The following is a 21,451-nucleotide window of genomic DNA, read 5'->3' on the forward strand; positions in this document are numbered from 1 at the left end:
GGGCCAGATGAAGAAGAGGCATAAATTTCGGGTGGAAAACTCTTGTAGCTGATGCAAAGTCACCAGAAATCTTCAGCAGAAGAGGGAGTTGACGAGAACAGTGTTTTAGAAGGGAGTCCATAAAGTTCATACCAGTGGATACCCCATCACAGTCAGGCAGGAGACTCAGTGAGAGGACTGGGAGTGAGAAGGCAGATTGAGGAATTGCAAAGACAATTGCTGTAGAAAATCAGAGGAAAACATGAAATTATTCCTCCACTTTCTGCATTATAATGACTCTCAAAACGCTATGACTTAAATTTCTCTCTCAGCTGTTTTCCATGCCTTCCAACGATGTAGCCTAGAAAAATTTCATTTCTCTAATTGCCCCTATCAGGGTCTCAAGGTTAGTTCTTCTGGATTCCCCATCCTATGCATTTGAATTTCTGTCAGTTTCACCTAATACTTTACAGATACTCAAATTAACTTCTTATGTAACACTTCATTCAACAGGTAGCTATATTATAAATAAATTATGGAGGATACAAAAATAAGAGGAGACCCCTTTTCTCTAGGAGTTCACCAGCAAAGACTGACTGTGAGTTAGTTTACTTAATAATCACAAAAATAAGGAGGAAGACTTCATCATGGAAAACTAAATAAAGCTACATTGAAAGTTTCTGAGGAAAAAACCCTTAAAATTATATGAAGGCCAGTAGAGTCGAAGGAAGTAGGACCTCAAAATATGTATCCTCCTTGCCAGCTACATAAACTTTGTATATCCCTACTTTAAGTGTTAGATTGTAAAATTCAGAATGGCCTGGCATACAAGATTATTTTAAATTATGAATTTAAAAATTTATTACAGAAAATTTCAAGTGGATACAAAAGTAGAATAATTAGTGAATCCCCATGTATTCATCACTTCAGGAATTCTTCATTCGTGGGCAATTATATTTCATCCATAGCCTAATCACTCTCCTACACAGAGATTATTTTGAAGCAAATGCCCACCTTTATATTATTTCATTTGTAAATATTTTAATTTGTATCTCTAAAAGGTAAGGACTCGTATGTGTGTGTGTGTGTGTGTGTGTGTGTGTGTGTGTAACTACAATCTATTATTCCTCCTAAAAATATTTTACAATCATTTCTTAATATCATACTAAATATAGGGCCAGATTTCAAATGTTTTCAATTGTGTCCAAACTGTTTCCCCCCTCCACAGTTTTCTTTGTTAAACCAGGATTCGAATAAGGTTTAAACAATGTAATCAGTTGATGTGGTTGGTATCTCTTAAGTCTTTTTTAATCCATAGGTTTTACCTTCATCTTTCTTCTTTCTTGCTGCTTGTTTGTTACAGAAACCAAGTAATTTGTCCCTTGGGATTTCTTTATAGTCTGGATTTAGCTAATTCCATTCCCATGGAACATTTAACATGTTTTCACTCTCCCATATATTTCCTGTGAATTGGTGGTTGAAGCTAGAGGCTTCATCTGATGCAAGTTTGATTTTTCTTTACTTTTTTTTTTTTTTTGGCAAGAATACTTCTTAGGTGCTGCTTTTTACTTCCATCAGGAGTAGTATATACTTGCCTCTCTTTTTTTGATGTTAACAGTCATTGAAGGTTATTTCATTGGGGTTGCAAATGGTAATTTTGATTATTAGTTGAAACAATTCTATAAAAAAGAGCTTTCCCCTTATTGACTGTCTGATCACCCTTAGGTACTTTCATTTAATAAAGGTAAGATAAATATTTCATTCTTTCCCTTTACTTACCTATTTTAAAATGTACTAGTTGGTTCCTTAGTATCCTCCAAAAGTAACTAATTGGATTATTTTTTGCTATTGCTGTTTACTATTAGATTTAAAAATATAGATGTGCTTCATTCTGTTGCAGTATGTTTATTTTATGCTCAAATTATCCTATCTCTGGCCAGTGAGAGCCTTTTAAAGCTGGTCCCTGAGTCCTTTTGACATGACTCTTGTAGTTATTGATAGTGTTCTAGCTTTGTGATGTGACAAAATGTTCCAGACCATCTTGTATATTTCCTTCCCCAGATCTGGAATTAGCTATTTCTCCAAAGAGCCCAGTTTCTTCTAGTATGTCATGGTATTTAGAGGCCACAGTCTGAACATTAAGTGTACTTATTGCTAGTGACTTGGTTAATGTTTCTAGGTCATTTCAGTGGATAGAACTAGGAAATATGTATATTTTTTCTCTAAGAAAAAGTATATTATGAAGTATATTTCCAATTAAATCTCAGGATTACAAAGTTGTACCTTACCTCACTGATGTTATATCTGCATTTCCTTTTCCCTTGCCAAAATTCCTGGTTCTTAATGCAACAACATAGCCACTCATTTGCCTTATCCCACAACACACACATAGTAGTTTCAGAATAACAATACCACACAACCAGTGACAGCATGATTATTGAAAGCAGTTTGTTTATTATAGGATTATTTGTCTTTAGTATGTATATTCCTCTAGAGATATACAAATTTCTGTTAACCTACAATACAAATTACCCTTAATGTGGTATCATTGCCGTTTTTCATATTTTTGTCTTAAAACCCAAAACTACTAATTTTCAAAATGTTTAAATGCCCATTTATAATTTTTCTTTATAAATCAAAAAAGAGGTTACAGATAGGAATGATTATGAGACTTATTAAAATAATTACCTTGAGTGTCATCATTGAATTCTCAGGATATACTACTGCGTACTCTTTCTTCTTAGACCTGACTCAGACAGTTTCACAATTTTATTCATTCATTCGTTCATTCATTCATTCAAGAGATACCTAATAAATATTATATGACATTCAGACAAGAGGAATAAAGAGGGAATTTAACATGTATTGAGTGTCTGCTATGTCTCAAGTGTTATTCTAGCTGTTTTACATACATTATCTCAAAATTTTATAAGAATCTTTTGAAGTATACATTATTATTCTGTAACCAATTTTCAGATGAGACAGTTGGGGCTCAAGGGGCTTCCTTTGTCCAAAGTAACAGAGCTGTTAAGTGGAAAAACCAGAATTAATATATCGGTCCATTTTATTCCAATGTCATATATAAGGTACACTCCCTATCCTCAAGGAGTTACTGGAGGGTTTAGACACAGGAAGAACAAAGTACAATAGAAGTTCAGGCAAAAGAAGAATTAAATTGTGAGGGGCATCACAGAAGAGGTGACAATTTGCCTGAATCTCAAGAAAAAATAGAGTTTTGTTGGATAGAGAAGGAGTGCATTCCACATGAAATGATGGAAATAACAAAATTGCATAGGTTAAAACACGCAATGGATTCTTGAAAGGATGAATAGTCTGGTTTGGCTGGAGTTTATTTTAATATAGGGAAATAAACTAAAGCTGAAAAGGTGCCTAGGACCCCAGCTGGGACCTGAATGCCAGTCTGAGGATTTAGGACAGCCAGAAGTGAGGCATGATAGAGCTCAATCCCAGCCATTGGGTAGGTTCCATCTAACCCACATCTTCCTCCTTTCGGAGACTCAAGGCAAAACCTAGCTTCATAGATCACACACCTAACAGATTGGTCTGCCTGTCTTCTAGCAGTTTCTTGCTAAAGCTGAAATTATTTTTTATGTTTTGCTGCTTGAAGTTTTGCCAAATTAAACCTTCTAGTTAGACATAGAGTAGTCCCACGAAACATTGCACAGTGGTCGACACTGGTTGCACTGGAATTCTCAGTGTCAACAATGAAGTCTGACTGTAATTGGATATATTTGGAGTCAAATAAGCCTTAGAGTACTGTGATAGCGCATCAATTTCTTATAAAAAATCTGCTAAAGTATATTTATCAATTTGATTACTTTAATAAGTATGGGATTATGGAAGCAACAGAAAAAATATCATAATGCAAGAGATTTGGGTAATGGGACACCTTGGTGGCTGTCAGTTGAGCCTCCAACTCTTGATTTCAACTCTTGACTCCAGGGTCATGGGATTGAGCTCTGTGTCCACCTTCACAATGAGCACGGAGCCTGCTTAGGATTCTCTCTCCCTCTGCCCCTCCCTCACTCTCGTGCACATGCTCTCTCACTCTCTCTCTCTCTCCTTCTCTAAAATTAAAAAAGAAAGAGAGAGAGATTTGGATAAAATTGAGTTCAGATTTGGATAAAGACTTTTTAGTCTAGAAATGAGTTATATTTCAATGATATATATAATAGACTCTTTAGTTCAGGTAACTTTGGCTTAAGATCCTTCCTTTGCTCAGTATTAAAGTTAAAAAAAAAAACAAAACACAACAACCACTTAACCTAATATTCTCATACATTCCCCTCATGGGGATTTCTAACAGTGAATTAAATCTCCCCATCATCCTGTTTTTATAACAAAGTGTGAGATTGCATAATTCATGGTAACTAAACTTTCTTTTGCCATATGACATTTGCTATCTTAATTGTCCTTCCAGTTCATAATGCATAAATCAAATATAGTTGAGCTCTGTAAAATCTATTAGTTATGGATCTTTTGAGATCTGAGTGAGCTATTGCCTATTTAGGACAAGTTATGAAAAATGTCCTTAGTATTCCCCCTTCCTTCTTTTCTTTCATTCTTTCTTTCTGTCTTTCTCTTTCTTTTTCTTTCTCTCTCTCTCTCTCCCTCCCTCTTTCTTTCTTTCTTTCTTTCTTTCTTTCTTTCTTTCTTTCTTTCTTTCTTTCTTTCCTTCTTGTCATAATAATTGAGATAGTCTCCTGGCAGGTGAGAGAAAAGAATCTTATGTAGAGAAAGGGCATGGCCTTCATCAATACCCAAAACTATCCGGTTATGGAAAATATAAACCCCCATGAAAATGTTTGCTGGACCCATTTTTACAAAATCTACATTTTTGAAGATGTAGTCTATTAATTTTTGTTGATGTCATATTTAAGAATGAAGATATTTATAGATACTGTTTTAATATTTTTAGTCAGCACTGTATTGCAGAGTTCAATACATAAATAGATCTGTTGTCCAGTGATTTCACACTCACTATTCCTGGCAGAAGATTTTATCTGAGATATCCCGATAATTGTAGTCACATGGCATATTAGTTTAATTGCCCCACCATAAGCTTTAAGTTTTCATTTTGTGCTAGTGTAGTCATAGCCCATATAAATCCAAGATCTGTGTTTAGGTTACGGTTGTGGTTCACACCCTTGACTGCACTTTAAAATCACCTGGAGGGCTTTTAAAATCATATCAACCTGGGACCCCACTCCCAAAGATTCAGATTTAATTGGTCTGGCTGCAATACCACATCAGTTGCACAAGTCCAGGAAGCATCATTTATTGAGAACATATTCATCCCCAGGGCCCCCGAACTTCCCGGAGCACAAGTCCACTGTGTTCTGTGTGAATGGTACCTGCTGTCCTTGTACAAACTTGGAAGCCTAAAGAGGGGGCATGAGCACACCTGTTTTTAGAAGCTCCCCAGGTGATTCCACAAGGCAGCCAGAACTGAGAACCATGGAAAGGTATAAAATAGCACGAGACAATAACAGCATGTATTTAGGAGCCAAGTAGAAATGGATTCAAATCTTGCTCTACCATTCTTTAGCTGTGGAACCTTAGGAAAGTCATTTAACCTAGTGGAGCCTCAATTTCTTCATAAACAAAATGAGAAGGATAATACCTGCCTCAGGGCTTCTGGGTGGCTCAGTCAGTTGAGCGTTGGACTTCAGCTCAGCCCATGATCACACAGTTTGTGGGTGCGAGCCCCACGTCGGGCTCTGTGCTGACAGCTCAGAGCCTGGAGCCTGCTTCGGATTCTGTGTCTCCCTCTCTCTCTGCCCCTCCCCCACTCATGCTCTGTCTCTGTCTCTGTCTCTCTCTCTCAAAAATAAATAAACGTTAAAAAGATTAAAAAAAAATAATACCTGCCTCATGTGATTATACTGAAAAAAAAATACAGTCTAAGTGAAATGCTTGGCACAAAGTTCATTCTCAAGAATCCACTATTTTTATTTGTTATTAAAGTAAAATTTCTGTATTATTCTAGACTTCTTCAGTACTGACAGAAATCAAATGTGGACAACCTGAAGCAAAATATGGGAAATTCAAGCAAGCCACAAGAAGGGTAGGGTTGGATTTGGTCTGTTGGATTCCAGCATTTGAATGCTGTTAGGACACATATTCTCTCTTGTGCTTATTCCAATTTCTTTCATGGTGCCTTCATTCTCTGAAGCCAGCTGTCCCTGGAGAGGCTAGCCTATGACCATAGGCAACTCAAGCCTTTTATATCTCTATAGCTTCTTATGCACAGAAGAGTAACTAATTATATTCAACTCAGTTGAGAAGATCACAGTGACCCGGGCTGGCTCTTATATCCACCCCCATGGTCAAGATGTATAGTCCTTAAAATGGAGAGAAGGATAATGTGCAAATGAACACAGTAACCACCTTCATTTTCACTATTCAAATAATTGAATTCAAATAATATAAAATGCACAAAACCTCTGCCATCGTAGGATCTAAGGAAGAGCAGCAGTAAGGTCCTAGAAGCAGTCACAAAGTACCCCCAGTTTAAAACACCTAGTCTCTGGCCGCCTGTGTGGCCCAGTCAGTTAAGCATCCAACTTCTGCTCAGGTTCATGATCTAATGGTTTGTGGGTTCAAGCCCCACATCAGGCACTGTGCTGACAGCCAGAGCCTAAAGCCTGCTTCGGATTCTGTGTCCCCGTCTCTCTCTGCTCCTCCCCCACTCGTGCTCTGTCTGTCTGTCTGTCTCTCTCTCAAAAATGAGCAAACATTTAAAAAATAAAAATAAAACACCTAGTCACATCTGCATTGTCTAATACCTGAGTGCTCTCCCCTCCCATCCCCACCCGACAGTCTCTCCTTACCTATGGGAGTGGGGAAATTTAGCAGTCATTAGGAACACACTCTACAGCTACTTTACTGTGCATGTTACCCAAGAATAAGACACTGTGCAAGAACAATCACAAAGACCCAAAGACCCCCTTTAACATTTAACTTGTTCTAGCCACTTATCTACCTCTTGTGGTGGTGAAGGAGCAAGTGTCATGACAGAGGAACAAGATTCATCGCTTTATAGCAAGTGTGCTTTGGACAGGTTATTTAACTTCTCAGAGCTTCAGTTTCCTAATTTGTAAAATAAGGGCAATAATATTTCACAGGACTGTTGTAAGAGTTGAATATATTTGCTAAGCAATAAGGTCTTTGAAAGTCAATTACACTCTAGATATTGGATCTCCAATAAGTGGTTTCAGGGTTTGGGGAATAGCTTTATATTTACAAAATTAACTGAAGAGGCCTTGCTATGAACATGCCCTCATGTATTTAGACCCAGTAGAGAGAATGGCTGGGCATATACTTGAATATCCTAGGAAACACTGCAAAAGATGCACAAGTATTATTGATATTCACTGACCTTTGGGTCTTAGCACACTTACTTTGTGGTTACATAAATGAGTGATGGAGCTGCTGGCATCCACTGTAAGTCACCTTGCTACTTTACTGGTTCAAGGGCATTATTTAGAAAAGCACCCACTCACTTCACTGTAACATAGAATAACACTTTAGATAAGGAAGTAAAGAAGAAAAAAGTCAACTATTAATAGCAGTACTAGCTCTTCGATGTCAAATGATGCTTCTGGGGATTTTGAGGCTTCTTTGTAGTTCCTATTCAGCCAAAGTAAATTGATTATGGGTTGATGAGAGTTGGTGAGAGGATTATAGGAATGAAGGTGTAAAAGCCAACTGGCTCATGGCCAAGGACACAGATGGCACTCTGACTCTTATGGGCAAAATCAAGTTCCAGATTATATGCTATGGACCAGCTATGTATTCTCTATTGGCAAGGAACCTCATCCCAGACAGTGATATTAAAATAGTATGCATCAAAAATATATATTTAGTATGCACCTTTTCTGACCTGAAAATGGAGGAATTACCTGTCTAAGCCTTTTATAGTGTCAATACTCCATAATCAAAATCCCATATATTTCCATAAGTTAAAATTGCTTTCAGTGTAAAACAGTGGTGTTTTGAACAAAGGAGCAGTCTACTCATGAACCTTTACCTTTTAGGTAAGCACAGAATTGCCTATATCAAACCAACATGAATAAAGGTCAGCTATGAATTTTAAATTGTTCAAAAGATTGGTAATTCAACATCACTAAAATGTAGGGAGCAAATTGATGAGAATATCTTGGAAGAGAAAGAATATATTTTCTTAATTTTTTTAAACATCTGGTCTTCATACTAATTTTATTTCAATTTTTGTTAATATAACCACACAAATGCCTGATTTATACAGCTTAAGTATCCCATAGCAACGTGATCTTGTGTTTCTCTCTTTCATTTCCTTCCTAGCCCTCCCCTATTTATTTCTTGAGAGAATCAGGAAAAGGTTTTCTGTTTCTTCTCTGTTGAATCTATTTATGAAAATTTGAACTAAACAGCTTAGCACAATTAAGCAGGATGCCTCATTCATCAAACCTTCATTTTTCTAAGACTTCCATCCTATCAGTCACCAAAAAGCATGTGTTAAGTGGCAACTGTTTCTAGTCTGTTGGCATGCCACATCTGTTGACAATTACAGAGGTGCATACGACGCCATTCATATCGTGGTATGTGCTTCCCTGTGCCTTGGGTCACAGGCCCTCAGGGACATTTACAAAGTGTGTGCTTTTTCACTGTCCTGGAACTAAAGAGTTTAATTTTGCCTGAGAATGTGTTTATGCACCTTGTAAAGGAACTAGTCATTCTTTTTTGCTTTTCCTTACTACGCGGGGTGTGTGTGTGTGTGTGTGTGTGTGTGTACGCGCGCGCCCGCGCGCGTACGTGTGCACACGCACCAAAGAAAAACCATGCCAGGTAATAAGCACAAAGACTGTTTTACATACCCACCAACCTTCCTTGTAAATTGCTGCTTTGGATTTTTATTCATTCTTTTGTTAGTACCATATTTCTTGGCTTCTCTTGGATTTTGTATGTTTTTTTTTAATACTACTTAATTCTGGTTTTATTTCCTCATGTTCTTGGTCAAGATTTGGATCAGATTTTTTCAATATATGTCTGCAATTACAAGTCACTGGGACCCTCTCTGAAGTTATGCCCTCTTTCTTTTGGGTCTCTTCCTGACCTAAAAGCATGTTTCATTCTATAATCCATATTTCTAAGGAAGTATTTAGAACCTCAAAAAGCTGAATCTATAAGTCATCTACCCAGGTATTTTATCTCCTGGAATAGTTGGCAATATCCAAAATGTTGACATTTTCTCCTGTTTTTACTTAAGTATTTAATATTGGGTATGCATGATCATAGTAACATAGTTTGAGGGTGTTTTTTGTTTGATTGGGTTTTGTTTTTTGTTTTTCATTTAAAAGAGAGGTACTGGAATGCCTGGGTGGCTCAGTTGGTTGAGCATCTGACTCTTGATTTTGGCTCAGATTGTGATCTCGTGGTTTGTAGGATTGAGCCCCTCCTCGGGCTCCGCGCTGACAGTGTGGAGCCTGCTTGGAATTTTTCTCTCTCTCTCTCCTTCTCTCTCTGCCTCTCTCTCTTTCTCTCAAAATTAATAAATAAACATTTTAAAAAATAAAATAAGAGAGGGGTACTGCTTTTGGACATTGTGAGCATATTTTATTAATATTATGAATAATCAAATGAATTCTAGAAGAGCTACCTTAAGGGAGTTACTTAATGGCTAAAAGAAGAACTAGGAGAGAAAGAAGTTGAGAACGAGGTTAAAGTCAATGGTAGTTTCATCCATGGTGGTTAATGGTGTTTCTTAATATTTAAATATCAAGTGTGTTGTAATGCTTAATTATCCTTAATATCTAAATGAATCACCACCATATTGAAGAAAAGAGGAAGTGACCTACAAATTCTTTAGTGTTTCTGGAAGAGGAAGGAGCAGCTTGAGGAGCTTGGAGAATTCTACAGGAGAGAGGAAGTTGTTAGATCCTAGGCTCCCATTTCCTTCAAATGAAGAAAACAGGATGCATGAGCGTGCCTCTTCTCCAACATTAAATTTTGAGTTGGTTTGCTATTAAACTCAAGGGTATGTGAAGGAAGCAATTTTAATTGCTTGGCACTTTAAAAACCTGTTCTACTGTTCAGTGGGTTAGAAATATTTTGAAAATTTGATTGCATTTACAGCCATGCAAATTTACCTGTAATAAATTTCTGGTGTATGCCTAAATAATCTGTCTTCTAGAAATGAACATATAAATGCAACTATAGAATGCTCAGAAGGGAAAGGGAGGCCAGTATTTATTGATGACCTGCATGGTACTAAATGCATTACATTCACTATTTTATCCTCTCTTCTTAATATCCATATGAGTAGATGCTGCTATTTCTATTTTACAGAGGAGGAAACTGAGGCTAAGACCCACTAGGAGCCCCTACCTAACTTGTATGAAGTGCAGTGCAGACCCGCCCCAGCTCTGTTTGACTGCAAGCCTGTTTTCCTTCTCAGCTGTCTTTACATCCCTGGGGTGATGCTGAAAACAGTGAGGAGTGGAAGCTTCTTAGTTCACGTAGGCTTTGCAATCAGTGCAGCCTGATTCATCGAAGACACACACCCAGCTTCATACACACAAATCCACTTGGGGCCTGATTTATCTGGATTTGTGTCTAAATTATCCCATATATCAAATATGCTAGATACTCTCTCCAATTTCTGCCTGGTAGCCAGCTTAAAATGTCTCAAAACTCCCACTGTTCAGAGCAATACTGAGAATGTTGTCTTATGTTAATCAAGTATACACTGTGCTGTCTCATATTAATTAAATTTATGGTACCTAAATCAAGAATCCTTCGGGTTGGCTTTTGAAGCATGCTCTGTCTCTGGCATGGGAAGAGCCTATTTTGAGATTTTCCTACACAAAAGTAAAGAGCCACCATCAGGTATTGTTGAGAGCCTTTTCAACTGATCCCCAAACGTAAGAGGAATCTAGCTTCTCTGGAAGTTTTTAATAAATCTCATTATCTGACCATTAGTCAAATGCCTAGAATATGACATTCCTTCATTATTTTTTTCCACTTATGGTTTTGTTTAAAGGCTCTTTTGATGTTGTTTGCCCCCAGGTAGTGGTAAATGACCATGATTGCTAATAGGCTGGTTTCCACCAAACAACTGCCTCATAAATATTCAACAGGGGCATTCTGTGCGAAGGGCTGGGGAATTAGGTGACCTGCCAAGTCTTTCCACATCTAATATCTATGATAATGGCTGCAAATTACATGGGACAGAAGGAATGGTCTTGCACTGTGAAAAAACGAAGGGAAATCAAGACAGCCTGTGGCTCCTAGCTGCAGTAGTCAGCTGCCTGGCTGAGAACACCTTTCCCAGGCGCTGTTCACTGAGGTTGCTGCCTTTCAACCCTGCCTTACAGCTGAGGGCTAGGGTGTTCACCCCTGCTTAACCACAGTCCTCACCACCCAGAAGAGTCGAGCAGTCTTTTCTCTTTGTTTTAATCTTTTGTTGTAATGGTAATTAGCATTACACCTTGAGTAGTAAATTAAGAAATCCAAAACAGAATTTTAAATTTAAAAGGCTTTCCCACTAGGAATCCAGTTGCATTAATTTTGTGGACTGAAGGTAAACTGAATTAGCTGAGTGTGTGAATTCATTACCTTATTCTAATCCTCAACATCACAAATGCAAAAGGCTGTCATTAAATTTGAGAACTGACAAGAACTGGGATTTCTCAATATGAGTGTTGAAAGATTAATTTGAAAAGATCTCACTAAAAAATACAAAAGTTTATTGCTAACGTGGGATATTTTATATTCATAGTCTGTACCTGGTTTTAAAAAGTGCCCCTTTGCAGTACCTGGTTTAAAAAGAAGTGATACATTTAGAGCACTTGATCAAATTTTAAATTGAAATACCTATAGTTATTATTTTGTCCTGGTGATACGTAAGCACAGTTTATAAGATCATATTGGAAATTTCTTTGTCATCAAAGGATATTTGATTTCCATTTATTAAACATTTTACATCCAAACAGAAGTTAAAAACAAAGAAAAAGAAAGAGAAAATGAGCTCCACCCCCCCATCCATTCTTTTCAAAATATGATTTCAGAAAAGAAAGTATTTACTCCTTTGACAATATCTCATTACTGTGTATTTGTGGTAAAAATACTAGTGGTAAAAAAGAAATGGTACTAATGAACACAGTGGTAATAAATTTCACGCAAGTATAGTTAATTTTCACCGAACTAGTTGCCAAGCTGGTAGTGGGGTAAAAATGGTACATATTTCATTTTTGGTCAGTGGCATTTTAATTTTATAAATAGCCATCTACCTTGATTTACACATCTGTAGCACATTTTAAACATCTGTGTCTAAAACGACCATTTGGGAAAAGGAAGCAAAAGGTTCGCTGGCTTCACTTAATACCTGTTGTCTGGTTGTCTGTACTGCATTCAAGTCCCAAATGAGATTTTGTAAAGAGAAATTGTATGCAGTTTGCTTACTTATTATAGAGTGAATAACCTAGGATGGCTTTTTACAAGCCAGCATGTGATTTTACTGACTTTTCAAATGTTATGCAACTGTTGAAGAACTTAAACATCGGTTCCAACAGTGAAAATTAGAATAATTGAGATCAAGCGCTAGAGGCTGATGGTTCTCTTAACTCTGTTACCACAGGAGCCCTTCACTCCCTTGTGTTGCATTTATTAGTTTGCAAGAGATTTTTGCGTTCAGAACATAAGACCTAGTTTTAAAAATGCTACTTGGGGTTGCGGGGGTGCCTGGCTGGCTTAGTCAGTAAAGCAAGTGACTCTTGATCTTCAGTTCTAGCCCCACATTGGGTGTAGAGATTGCTTAAAAAAAAAAAAAAATCTTTAAAACAATACTACTTTGAGTAACAGACTGGTTTTTAGCATTATTTTCATCCAACTTGATTAATTTTAGCCATAGATCGCTTAAAAGAACAGCTTGATTAAAACTATTAGAAAAGGAATATATTGCATGTAGCTTAGCCATAAAATATAAAGTCCAAGCTATGTGTGAAATAACTTTTAAAGGTAACCCTTCTATGGAAAAAGATAGTATGAGGTGCCTAGGCAGCTCAGTGGGTTGAATGTCTGACTTCAGCTTGGGTCATGATCTCAAGGTTCATGAGTTTGAGCCCCACATTGGGCTCTGTGCTGACAGAGCTGGCTTCGGATCTTCTGCCCCCCTCTCTCTCTGTCTGTCTGTCTCTCTCTCTCTCAAAAATAAATAAACATTAAAAAATTTTAAAGATAATAATTTATAATATTACCACCCCCAAGATACTTAGACAGCCATTGCTATTAAGAAAATCACATTGATTCTGTCTACCCTTGCTGTATGTCTGCTTCTTTCCAAAAACCACAGTCCTAGAAGCAATTTTAATGATCCATGATATAATCCTTAGTTTTCCCCTTAAACAAGACCAGACCTAAAGCCATTGATTCTAACATCAGAATGGTCTACTAGATCCTTTTCATTTGCTGTTAGTACAGGGGTATCCCCTCATCCCCCATGAGCATAAGAATAGCAGTTTTGTTACAAGATCTGGAAAAAAAACCACATTGAATCCCTTACTGCTGTAGATGTATTTATTTTGTAGTCATTAAAAGCTAAGAGGGCTCCTTCCCAAATTTTTGCATGATGATTCCTGAATGAAACATTTGCCACTTTTTTCCTTCTCAACACTACCCTAACCCTTATGTGTATTGAACTCAACATCAATAGGGTTTGGGGGTGTTGACCCTTTCTTTAACTTTGGCCTTTTGCAAACACTTACTTACCCTGGACCAATGGTATTCAAATAATATAATTAAGAATCTCTTGTAAAGCCTGTTAAAAGTACAGATTCCTGAGTCCCATACTAAGAAACACTAATGTAGTAAGTCTGGGTTGGGACCCAGAATCTTCATTTTTCTTAAGTTCCCCATAAGTCCCCTTATGACTAAGATGTAGGGTGTCCAGGAACCATCCTTTGAGGAAAGGCAGGGGTTCTGGGTCCTTGCTCATGTGTTCAAACAGCATCGACTTACTGTAGCTACCTAAGAATTGCATGATCTAGTCAGTGTTTTCCCAGATTTAATAATGTTATCAGATTCAGAACCAAAGGAATAACAACTGGGCTACTTGGGATGAATAGCAGTTTGGTGGTGATGCTGAGAGCACTCTAGAGTGGGAAGACCTGGGTGAGTTCCAGAGCCCTGTTGATGAAGCTTTTGCAGTGTTGAGAGACTTATTACCATGACTCAGTTTTCTAGTGTATGAGTAGAGATAATCATCTTTGCCTTCTACCCCCATAATACCAAGACTCTGACAAATACAGAGGCACAACTTGTAAAAATAAACTAATTTCTACATGGTCCTGTAGTTATATAAGTAACAGATTTCCAGAAACCAAACACCCATAGAAAACCCAGCATTTTCCTTATGTTTTATAATAATTTCCCTTGGTTTTAAATGATGGTTTGTAAAACCATCTCCTCAGAGACTTTCTCCTTAACTTTCTACTTTACCTTCATCCCGTCTCAATTCATTTCTATAAAGATATTGAGATGCCATATTACATGTCACATTTCTAAACCACCCTCTAACTGGTACCCTTGGAGATCTTACATTTCCCACACTCAGAACCTAGAAGGTCAACCATATTTGACTCACTGAAAATAACAAACAGCTGCTGAGCTGGCCTAGAATAATGTATGGGATAAAAAGGTTTAACCACAAAAGCCTTCCCAATCATGAGTCAGTGTGTGGGTGCCTCCATATTAGACTTCATGCAAGAGAAAGGAGCTGAGTGCGGGAAAGTTCTCAAGAGATTCTTTGGAATTAGGATTTTTGAAAGGAAACATCCTTGTCCACCCTCACTAGAGTCACCTCTTCATTTCTTTACCCACCTCATTCTTTTCAAACACTGTGTACACTTCACATCAGACCAGAGTGCCCCAAGAGTCCCTATAACTTCTGCTTTGTCAAAGACCAGAAGGCGTATGCAGTTGAACAAGGCAGGTTTATTACTCATTGCAGTGGGAGAGGACATACACCATGAGAAATCATGGGGCTTCTCAGTCAAAGATGTTGAAAAGGACTTGAGACATTTGGGTTTGCGTTAGGACAGAGTTTGAGGTGGGGTCCAAGGAAGCAGGGATTTGCTCTAGATTGGGTGTTCTCAGGAAGAGGTACAATTCTGTGGCTGGATATCTTAATCTTATCTGCAGGAAGGGCAAACCAGGAAGAGTATGTTTTTTTGCCATGAACATTTCAGGTTCTCTTTGTAGGTGCTGCGTTTTTTGGTTTTTTTTTTTTTAAGATTAATTTTCTGCTTTGCCATTGTTTGTTTATGATTAGTTCCTCTGATCTCGAGTTGCATGCCCCTATCATTTATGAACTTGGGAAGTAGGGATTTAGGAACAGTGAGAAGGGTGAGTAGAGACTCCTCTCCATGAAGCAGTGGGTCAGTAGGGGAATTATAAGGAAGAGCAAGGGGAATGAAATGGTTTTCCAAAGTCTACTCAAGTGAGAAATGGGTGGAATGCATGGATGGATGGATAGATGGATGGATATAAAATATCAGGCCCATCTGAATTTACTACCATCCCAGATAATCTGCAGTTATCCTGAATACCTCTGGAACCAAAATCAACAAAACACATGATTCCTACCATTTTTGGATTTGTTTATGTATGTATTACACCTATATTGACACATAATACTGAAATTATGGGCTGCTAAAATTATGAAGAAAGGCAGTTAATGGTCCAGAAAGTTTTATTCATTCATAACAAAAGGGAATATAGGCAGGCTGAAACTAGTAGAAAACCCATTACCTTTTAAATCTGTCAGAAATCTCTTGTCAGCTGTGGCTATCCTCAGAATCATAAGGTTTTTAAAGCCTATGAAATGTTCATTTTCACATAAACATGAAATGGTGTCAGGGTATGGTGGGGGGAATTCCTGTCCAACAGGTGCTTCTGCAGAAATAGTAGAGAGGGATCCTTCCTCAAGAGGTGTGGGAAGGAATCCAGTTGTGCCCCATGAGTGGCATAGACAACTATGGAGATTGAACTTACACTCAATGCTTATTACCCTGGGCAGAGAGGACAGGAGTCCCTCCTCTTATCTGTATTCTTTGTAAGGACTAAGCTTCCTGAGAGGTTAACCCACCAGTTAGAATATGAAATCTTTAGAGGCACCTGGGTGGCTCAGTTGGTTAAACATCCAGCTTCAGCTCAGATCATGATCTCGCTATTCATGTGTTCGAGCCCTGCATCGGGCTGTCTGCTGTCAGCACAGAGCCCACTTCAGATCCTCTGTCTCCCCCCTCTCTCTCTGCCCCTCCCCTGCTCATTCTCTCACTCTCTCTCTCAAAAATAAAATAAAACATTTAAAAAAACCCACTTTGCTTCTACTGGGTATAGATTTGTACATAATCCTTCAGTGGAACAAGAAAAGGAAAATAACTTAAAAAAATAGAATATGAAATCTTTAAGGGAAGCCATTTGTCTGCTTTTTCTTTGCCTTCTACTTTAAATGTAAAGGCTTGTCATAGCCAGTACCTAGAGTTCCATAAGGTATGAGGCTTCATAAAGGTAGGGAATGCCCCCTCCTTTTCCTCTTAGAAGTATGTGAAAGCCTCCTTGCTCCTTTTTTTTTTTTAATTTCTACTTTTTTTCAGAATGAGCATTCTGAGAACAAAACTCTTCTCTGATAACTCTTATAAAACACTTTTGTGCTTGGCCCTCCAAGGATTAAGAATTGGACACATAATTCTCCATTCATTTCTCAAGTGTCAAGAGAGAATTGAGTTTAAAGGCTCCAATTCCCTTGCAGGTTACACTGTCTATCTAGATGAATTAGTATTCAACATGGCTTTGGGAAAATCTCAGATGATTTGCAGTTTTGCAAATTGTTCAGACTCATAATGAAATCTCAGGCTGAGGAAATCACTAAACAGCTCCTGAGCATAAGCTTTTTCCTCTGATGTCCGGACATCTTGGATCAAATCATTCATCTGCCTTCTTTGCTTCATCTATACTCGAAAACAAGGCTTCTTGAAAAAGTCACATACACCACTAACTTGGTGCAAATTCATGGCCTCCAACCTTAGCTGGGACCTCAGTAAGGCCCCCTTCTGTATGTCCTCAGTCAGTTCCTCTCCCAAACTACCACCACTGAACTCCTCTGCCACCCTCCATTTCCTTCCTTGCTCAGCAAAAGGCAGTCCATTATCCCTCCATTCCCACTCTCCCTTTTGGGTACAATAGGATCTATATTCCTTTTCTTCTCCAGGATTATGTTCTGGGTCCTCTAACTTCTACACTCTCAAGCCCCTCAAACTGGCAATTATTTCTTTTCTATAGTTTCAATTCTCTTCACTAATATTTTCCCTTTAGAATATAGAATATTCTCAAGTCTTTTCCATTTAAAAAAAATGTGAGCACCTTCACATAACTCCATGGCCCTCCAGATCTTTTTCTTTGCAGCCAAGCATGTCACCAACCACTGACTCCTTTTCTCAACTGCAGTCTGAATTCCACCTGAAGCAGTCCACCAAGACTACCCATCCAAGGACTCATTTGGTTTTTGGCCAAATCAAATGGGTCCTTTCCTTACTTGATTTTCCTGAAGCATTGACACAGGTGAGCCCCATGCACATTTTAAAACTCTTTACTTCTTTAGCTTTGATGCACTTCTGTTCCCTGATTTTGCACCGCCCTCTTCCCGTTCCTTTTCAGGTTCCTCTCCGTGTGCTGGTCTCTTAAGTGTTAGTATGTGATAGGGTGTCATGCTTGGATTCTTCTCTTCTTATTTAGCTCAGTGTCCCTAAAAGATAGCTCTGGAAGTTCCCAAATCTATAAATCTGCGTGTTAAAATCCATGTAGTCAACATTACCATGTGGATGGTCAGTAGGTACTTAAACTCAACATGACCAGAGCTGAACTTTGATCCCGTTCTTGTTCCAGTCCACCTCTAGGAATAAAAATTATCATCCTAGTCACACAAACCTAAAAGCTTTGCATTGACTTAGACCTTTCTTCCTCATTCAGCCCTTTCCACTCAATTGATTCCCAAGATATGCTAATTCTACTTTCAGAATGTAGCCTTTTCTCTATTCATTGTGCTATTACTTTAGTTAAGGCACTAAAACTTTCTCATTAGTACATTGCTTCTAGTTATCTTCTTAAAATGTGGCTTCCCATTGCTTTCTAGGCAAACTTCTGAGCATGGCATATAATGTCCTTCATAACCTGCCACCTGCCAAACTCTGCAGCCTGCTCTCCGACCAGATTTCCATGTGGACGTTTACTCCAGCATAACACCCTACCAGAAGTTCCTTCAAAACACCAAATTATCTCACAATTCTTCCTTTCATATGCTGTTCACTCTGCTTCTAACATTACTTCTTTCTAATCCTTGTGACTGACTTCTTCTTATCTTTTAAAGCTTAGTTCATATACTAACATCTTAACGTGCTCATTCAGGAAATGTTAGTAATCATTATGGCTGATTGGCACCCATTCTTTATATTCTCCTAGCAAACCTTTAACATAGTGTTAATCATACTATCTATCTGTATATATGATATATATACCATATATATTCATAAATATACTACTATATATTTACTATATATTACTATATATATAGTAATATAACATATTACTATATATTTAGGAATATATATAGTAATATAACATATTACTATATATTTAGGAATATATATACACCATACATATTCCTATATATTGCTATATACACCATATATATATACTATATATATTATATATACACCATATATATTACTATATATTACTGTGTGTATATATATTCCTATATATATATAGTAATATATAGTAATAGGCCTCTTAGTTTTCTTACCACCTAGTTCTGAACTCCAGCCATTTTGCTTTTACTTTATCTCACTTACATTACCAACCTGGACCCTAAAGGCATTTGGGTTTACTATACCTGTTTAAAATAACAAATATTATCAACAATTTTCTAGTGAAATTATGGTGGGGGTTGTAGTGATGATGATTATATTTATTGAATACTTACTATATGGTAGGCACTTTCTAAATGTTTCACATATATTATCTTACTTTAATCTCATTTAATGGATGAGGAAACTGATAATGAGAGAGGTAATTACCTTAGCCAAGTCATATAGCGTATAAGTATTGGAGTCAGGATTTTAACACATGGAGTACTAGCCTAGAGTACAAAAAAGGCAGGGTAAATACTTTCCACGTACTTCATCAACCTTATTCCATTTATTACTCTTTGAGAGAGAAAGCCTGGGAAATCAATTCAAAATACTTATTATATATCTCCAATTGATCCTTGAACAACACATGTTTGAGCTGTGTGGATCCATTTATACATGAGTTTCTTCCCATAAATACAGTAGATTATAAAACACCATAAATATATTTTCCTTATGATTTTCTTAATATCATTTTCTTTTTTCTAGCTTACTTTATTGTAAGAATACTGTACATAATCTGAATAACATACGAATTATGTGTTAGTTGACCATTTACATTATTGGCAAGGCTTCCAGTCAATAGTAGGTTATTAGTGGTAAAATTTTTGAGGCAGCAAAAGTTATATGCAGATTTTCAGCTGCAGGGGGGTTTGGAACCCCAAACCCCCACCCCTCATTGTTCAAGAGTGAACTGGACTTTGTGATTGAATTAGGCCTTTGAATAAAATATAGCCCTTCCTTTAAGTTTACCACCTAGAAAGGGAAATAAGGTATGAACATACCTTAATAAGTAGACAAGGTGGGTGATGGGTATTGAGGAGGGCACCTTTTGGGATGAGCACTGGGTGTTGTATGGAAACAAATTTGATAATAAATTTCATATTAAAAAAATAAGTAGACAAAATATGATAAACGATAAAACTGACAAGTGCTATGGAAATCGAAAATAACTTGCTATTTATTTTATATCTTGCATGTGGAAATGCTTCATAAATTGCATTTGATTTAGTATATACATATACAAATGTGCACCCACATTTTCTAGCAATCCCCATTTTCCAATCCTGCTCTCCTTCAGGAATCAGAGGGTTCAATGTCCCTATAACTAACACAGAATCCAATGGTTTCTATATTAGTTAGCATATGTAATGTTGGCAGCTATAACAAACAGCCCCATCACAATGACTTAACAAACATTAGTTCTTGCTCATGACACAGGCCAGTGGGGATCAGTGTTTGGGAGGGGATGTTGTATACTACACAGTTATTCAGGTAATCAGACTTTTTCCATCTACTGGCCTTGATGTGCCCTAAGACCTTAGACACTTAAAGTCTTCAAATGACACCTCTGTACCTCTGTATTTGGTCAAACAATGAAGGGGGAGAGAGAGAGAGAAGGAGGGAGGGAGGGAGGGAAGGAGGGAGAGAAGGAGAGAACTTGGAAGATTACAAGAGAGGTTTTTACAGCCAGGCTTTGGAGTAGCACATGTGACCCCTGCCCAAAAGCCATTGTCCAGGACTAGTTGCATAGCCCTGTCTAGGTGTAAGGAAGCTAGGAAATGGAGCCTTCTTGGGTCTCCAGGAGAAAAATGGTTTGGTGAACACATAGCATTGACTCTATCACAGCCTTTATCTTCTTCATTATTCCAGTTATTGTATTTTTAAAGTTTCTCTACTCTTCTCTCTCAGATATCACTGGGGCCTCATAATAGATTGGTGGAGAGAACTTGGAATACACAAATAATACAGTCTTCCCAACTTTGCACTGCCCACTTTTTTATTTTATCATTTTCTGCAGCTGCTTTCCATTCAATTCGGCTATAAAACATTAATGAGGCAATCACTGTCCTAGGTCCTAGGGAGTCAGTCATGGACAAGACAGTCTGTGCTCTCAAGAAGCTTAGTGTAGTGGGTCCAGTCATAACATCAATTTCAAGAGGCCTTCTCCAATGCCTTTTTCCCTCCCAGACTGCTTCTGGGTTCTTGAGAGAGAAGGCGTATTTTCCTCTCCACACCAGCTCTAGACATTAGCTCTCTATAGAAAATTTTTCTTGTTCCTCCAGGGTCATTATGTTTTTTAAGATCTTTGAGAAACATCTCTAGAATTAATTTTGAGAGATAAGTCTAGATAGCATTACCCAGTGTTATACCCCTGCTTAGTACTAAGATTCTCTTTAGATTGTGTCCTAAGGCATGACAAATTCACTGTGTTCCTTGGCACAAGGTGAGCTCCTATACTATCTGAGTGCATCTGGCTGTCCTCTGGAGGAAGTTTGATCTTAAGTAGCTAGAAGAGTTGGCAAGAGTCCCTTCACCTGTCCTCAAATAGGGAAAAGGGATATTTATGCAAATCAGGTCCTAAAACAGCCATTAGTATCTCATGATTCTTCAAGGGAGACATGCAAACTAACTCTATAATAACATGAGGTGTGTGTGTGTGTGTGTGTGTGTGTGTGTGTGTGTGTGTGTTTGCAAAATTCAAGGAGAAACTTTATGGAGGA

At 37.7% G+C, this 21,451-nt stretch overlaps 1 protein-coding gene across 3 annotated transcripts in view; it reads left to right on the forward strand.

Moving 5' to 3' along the window:
• CPQ (carboxypeptidase Q) overlaps nt 1-21,451 on the forward strand; it is a 447,986-nt gene that overhangs the window by 384,375 nt on the left and 42,160 nt on the right. The window contains exon 8 of one of the 3 annotated variants that reach the window (XM_042972842.1): nt 5,990-6,067. The exons of the other annotated variants lie outside the window; for them this stretch is intronic. Coding sequence (XP_042828776.1) covers nt 5,990-6,030 — 41 coding nt within the window. The 3' untranslated portion in view covers nt 6,031-6,067. The remainder of the gene's footprint in view (nt 1-5,989; nt 6,068-21,451) is intronic. 3 annotated transcript variants of the gene reach the window in all.

Source organism: Panthera tigris, chromosome F2 (assembly GCF_018350195.1).
Source record: "Panthera tigris isolate Pti1 chromosome F2, P.tigris_Pti1_mat1.1, whole genome shotgun sequence".
Classification (NCBI taxonomy): Eukaryota; Metazoa; Chordata; class Mammalia; order Carnivora; family Felidae; genus Panthera; species Panthera tigris.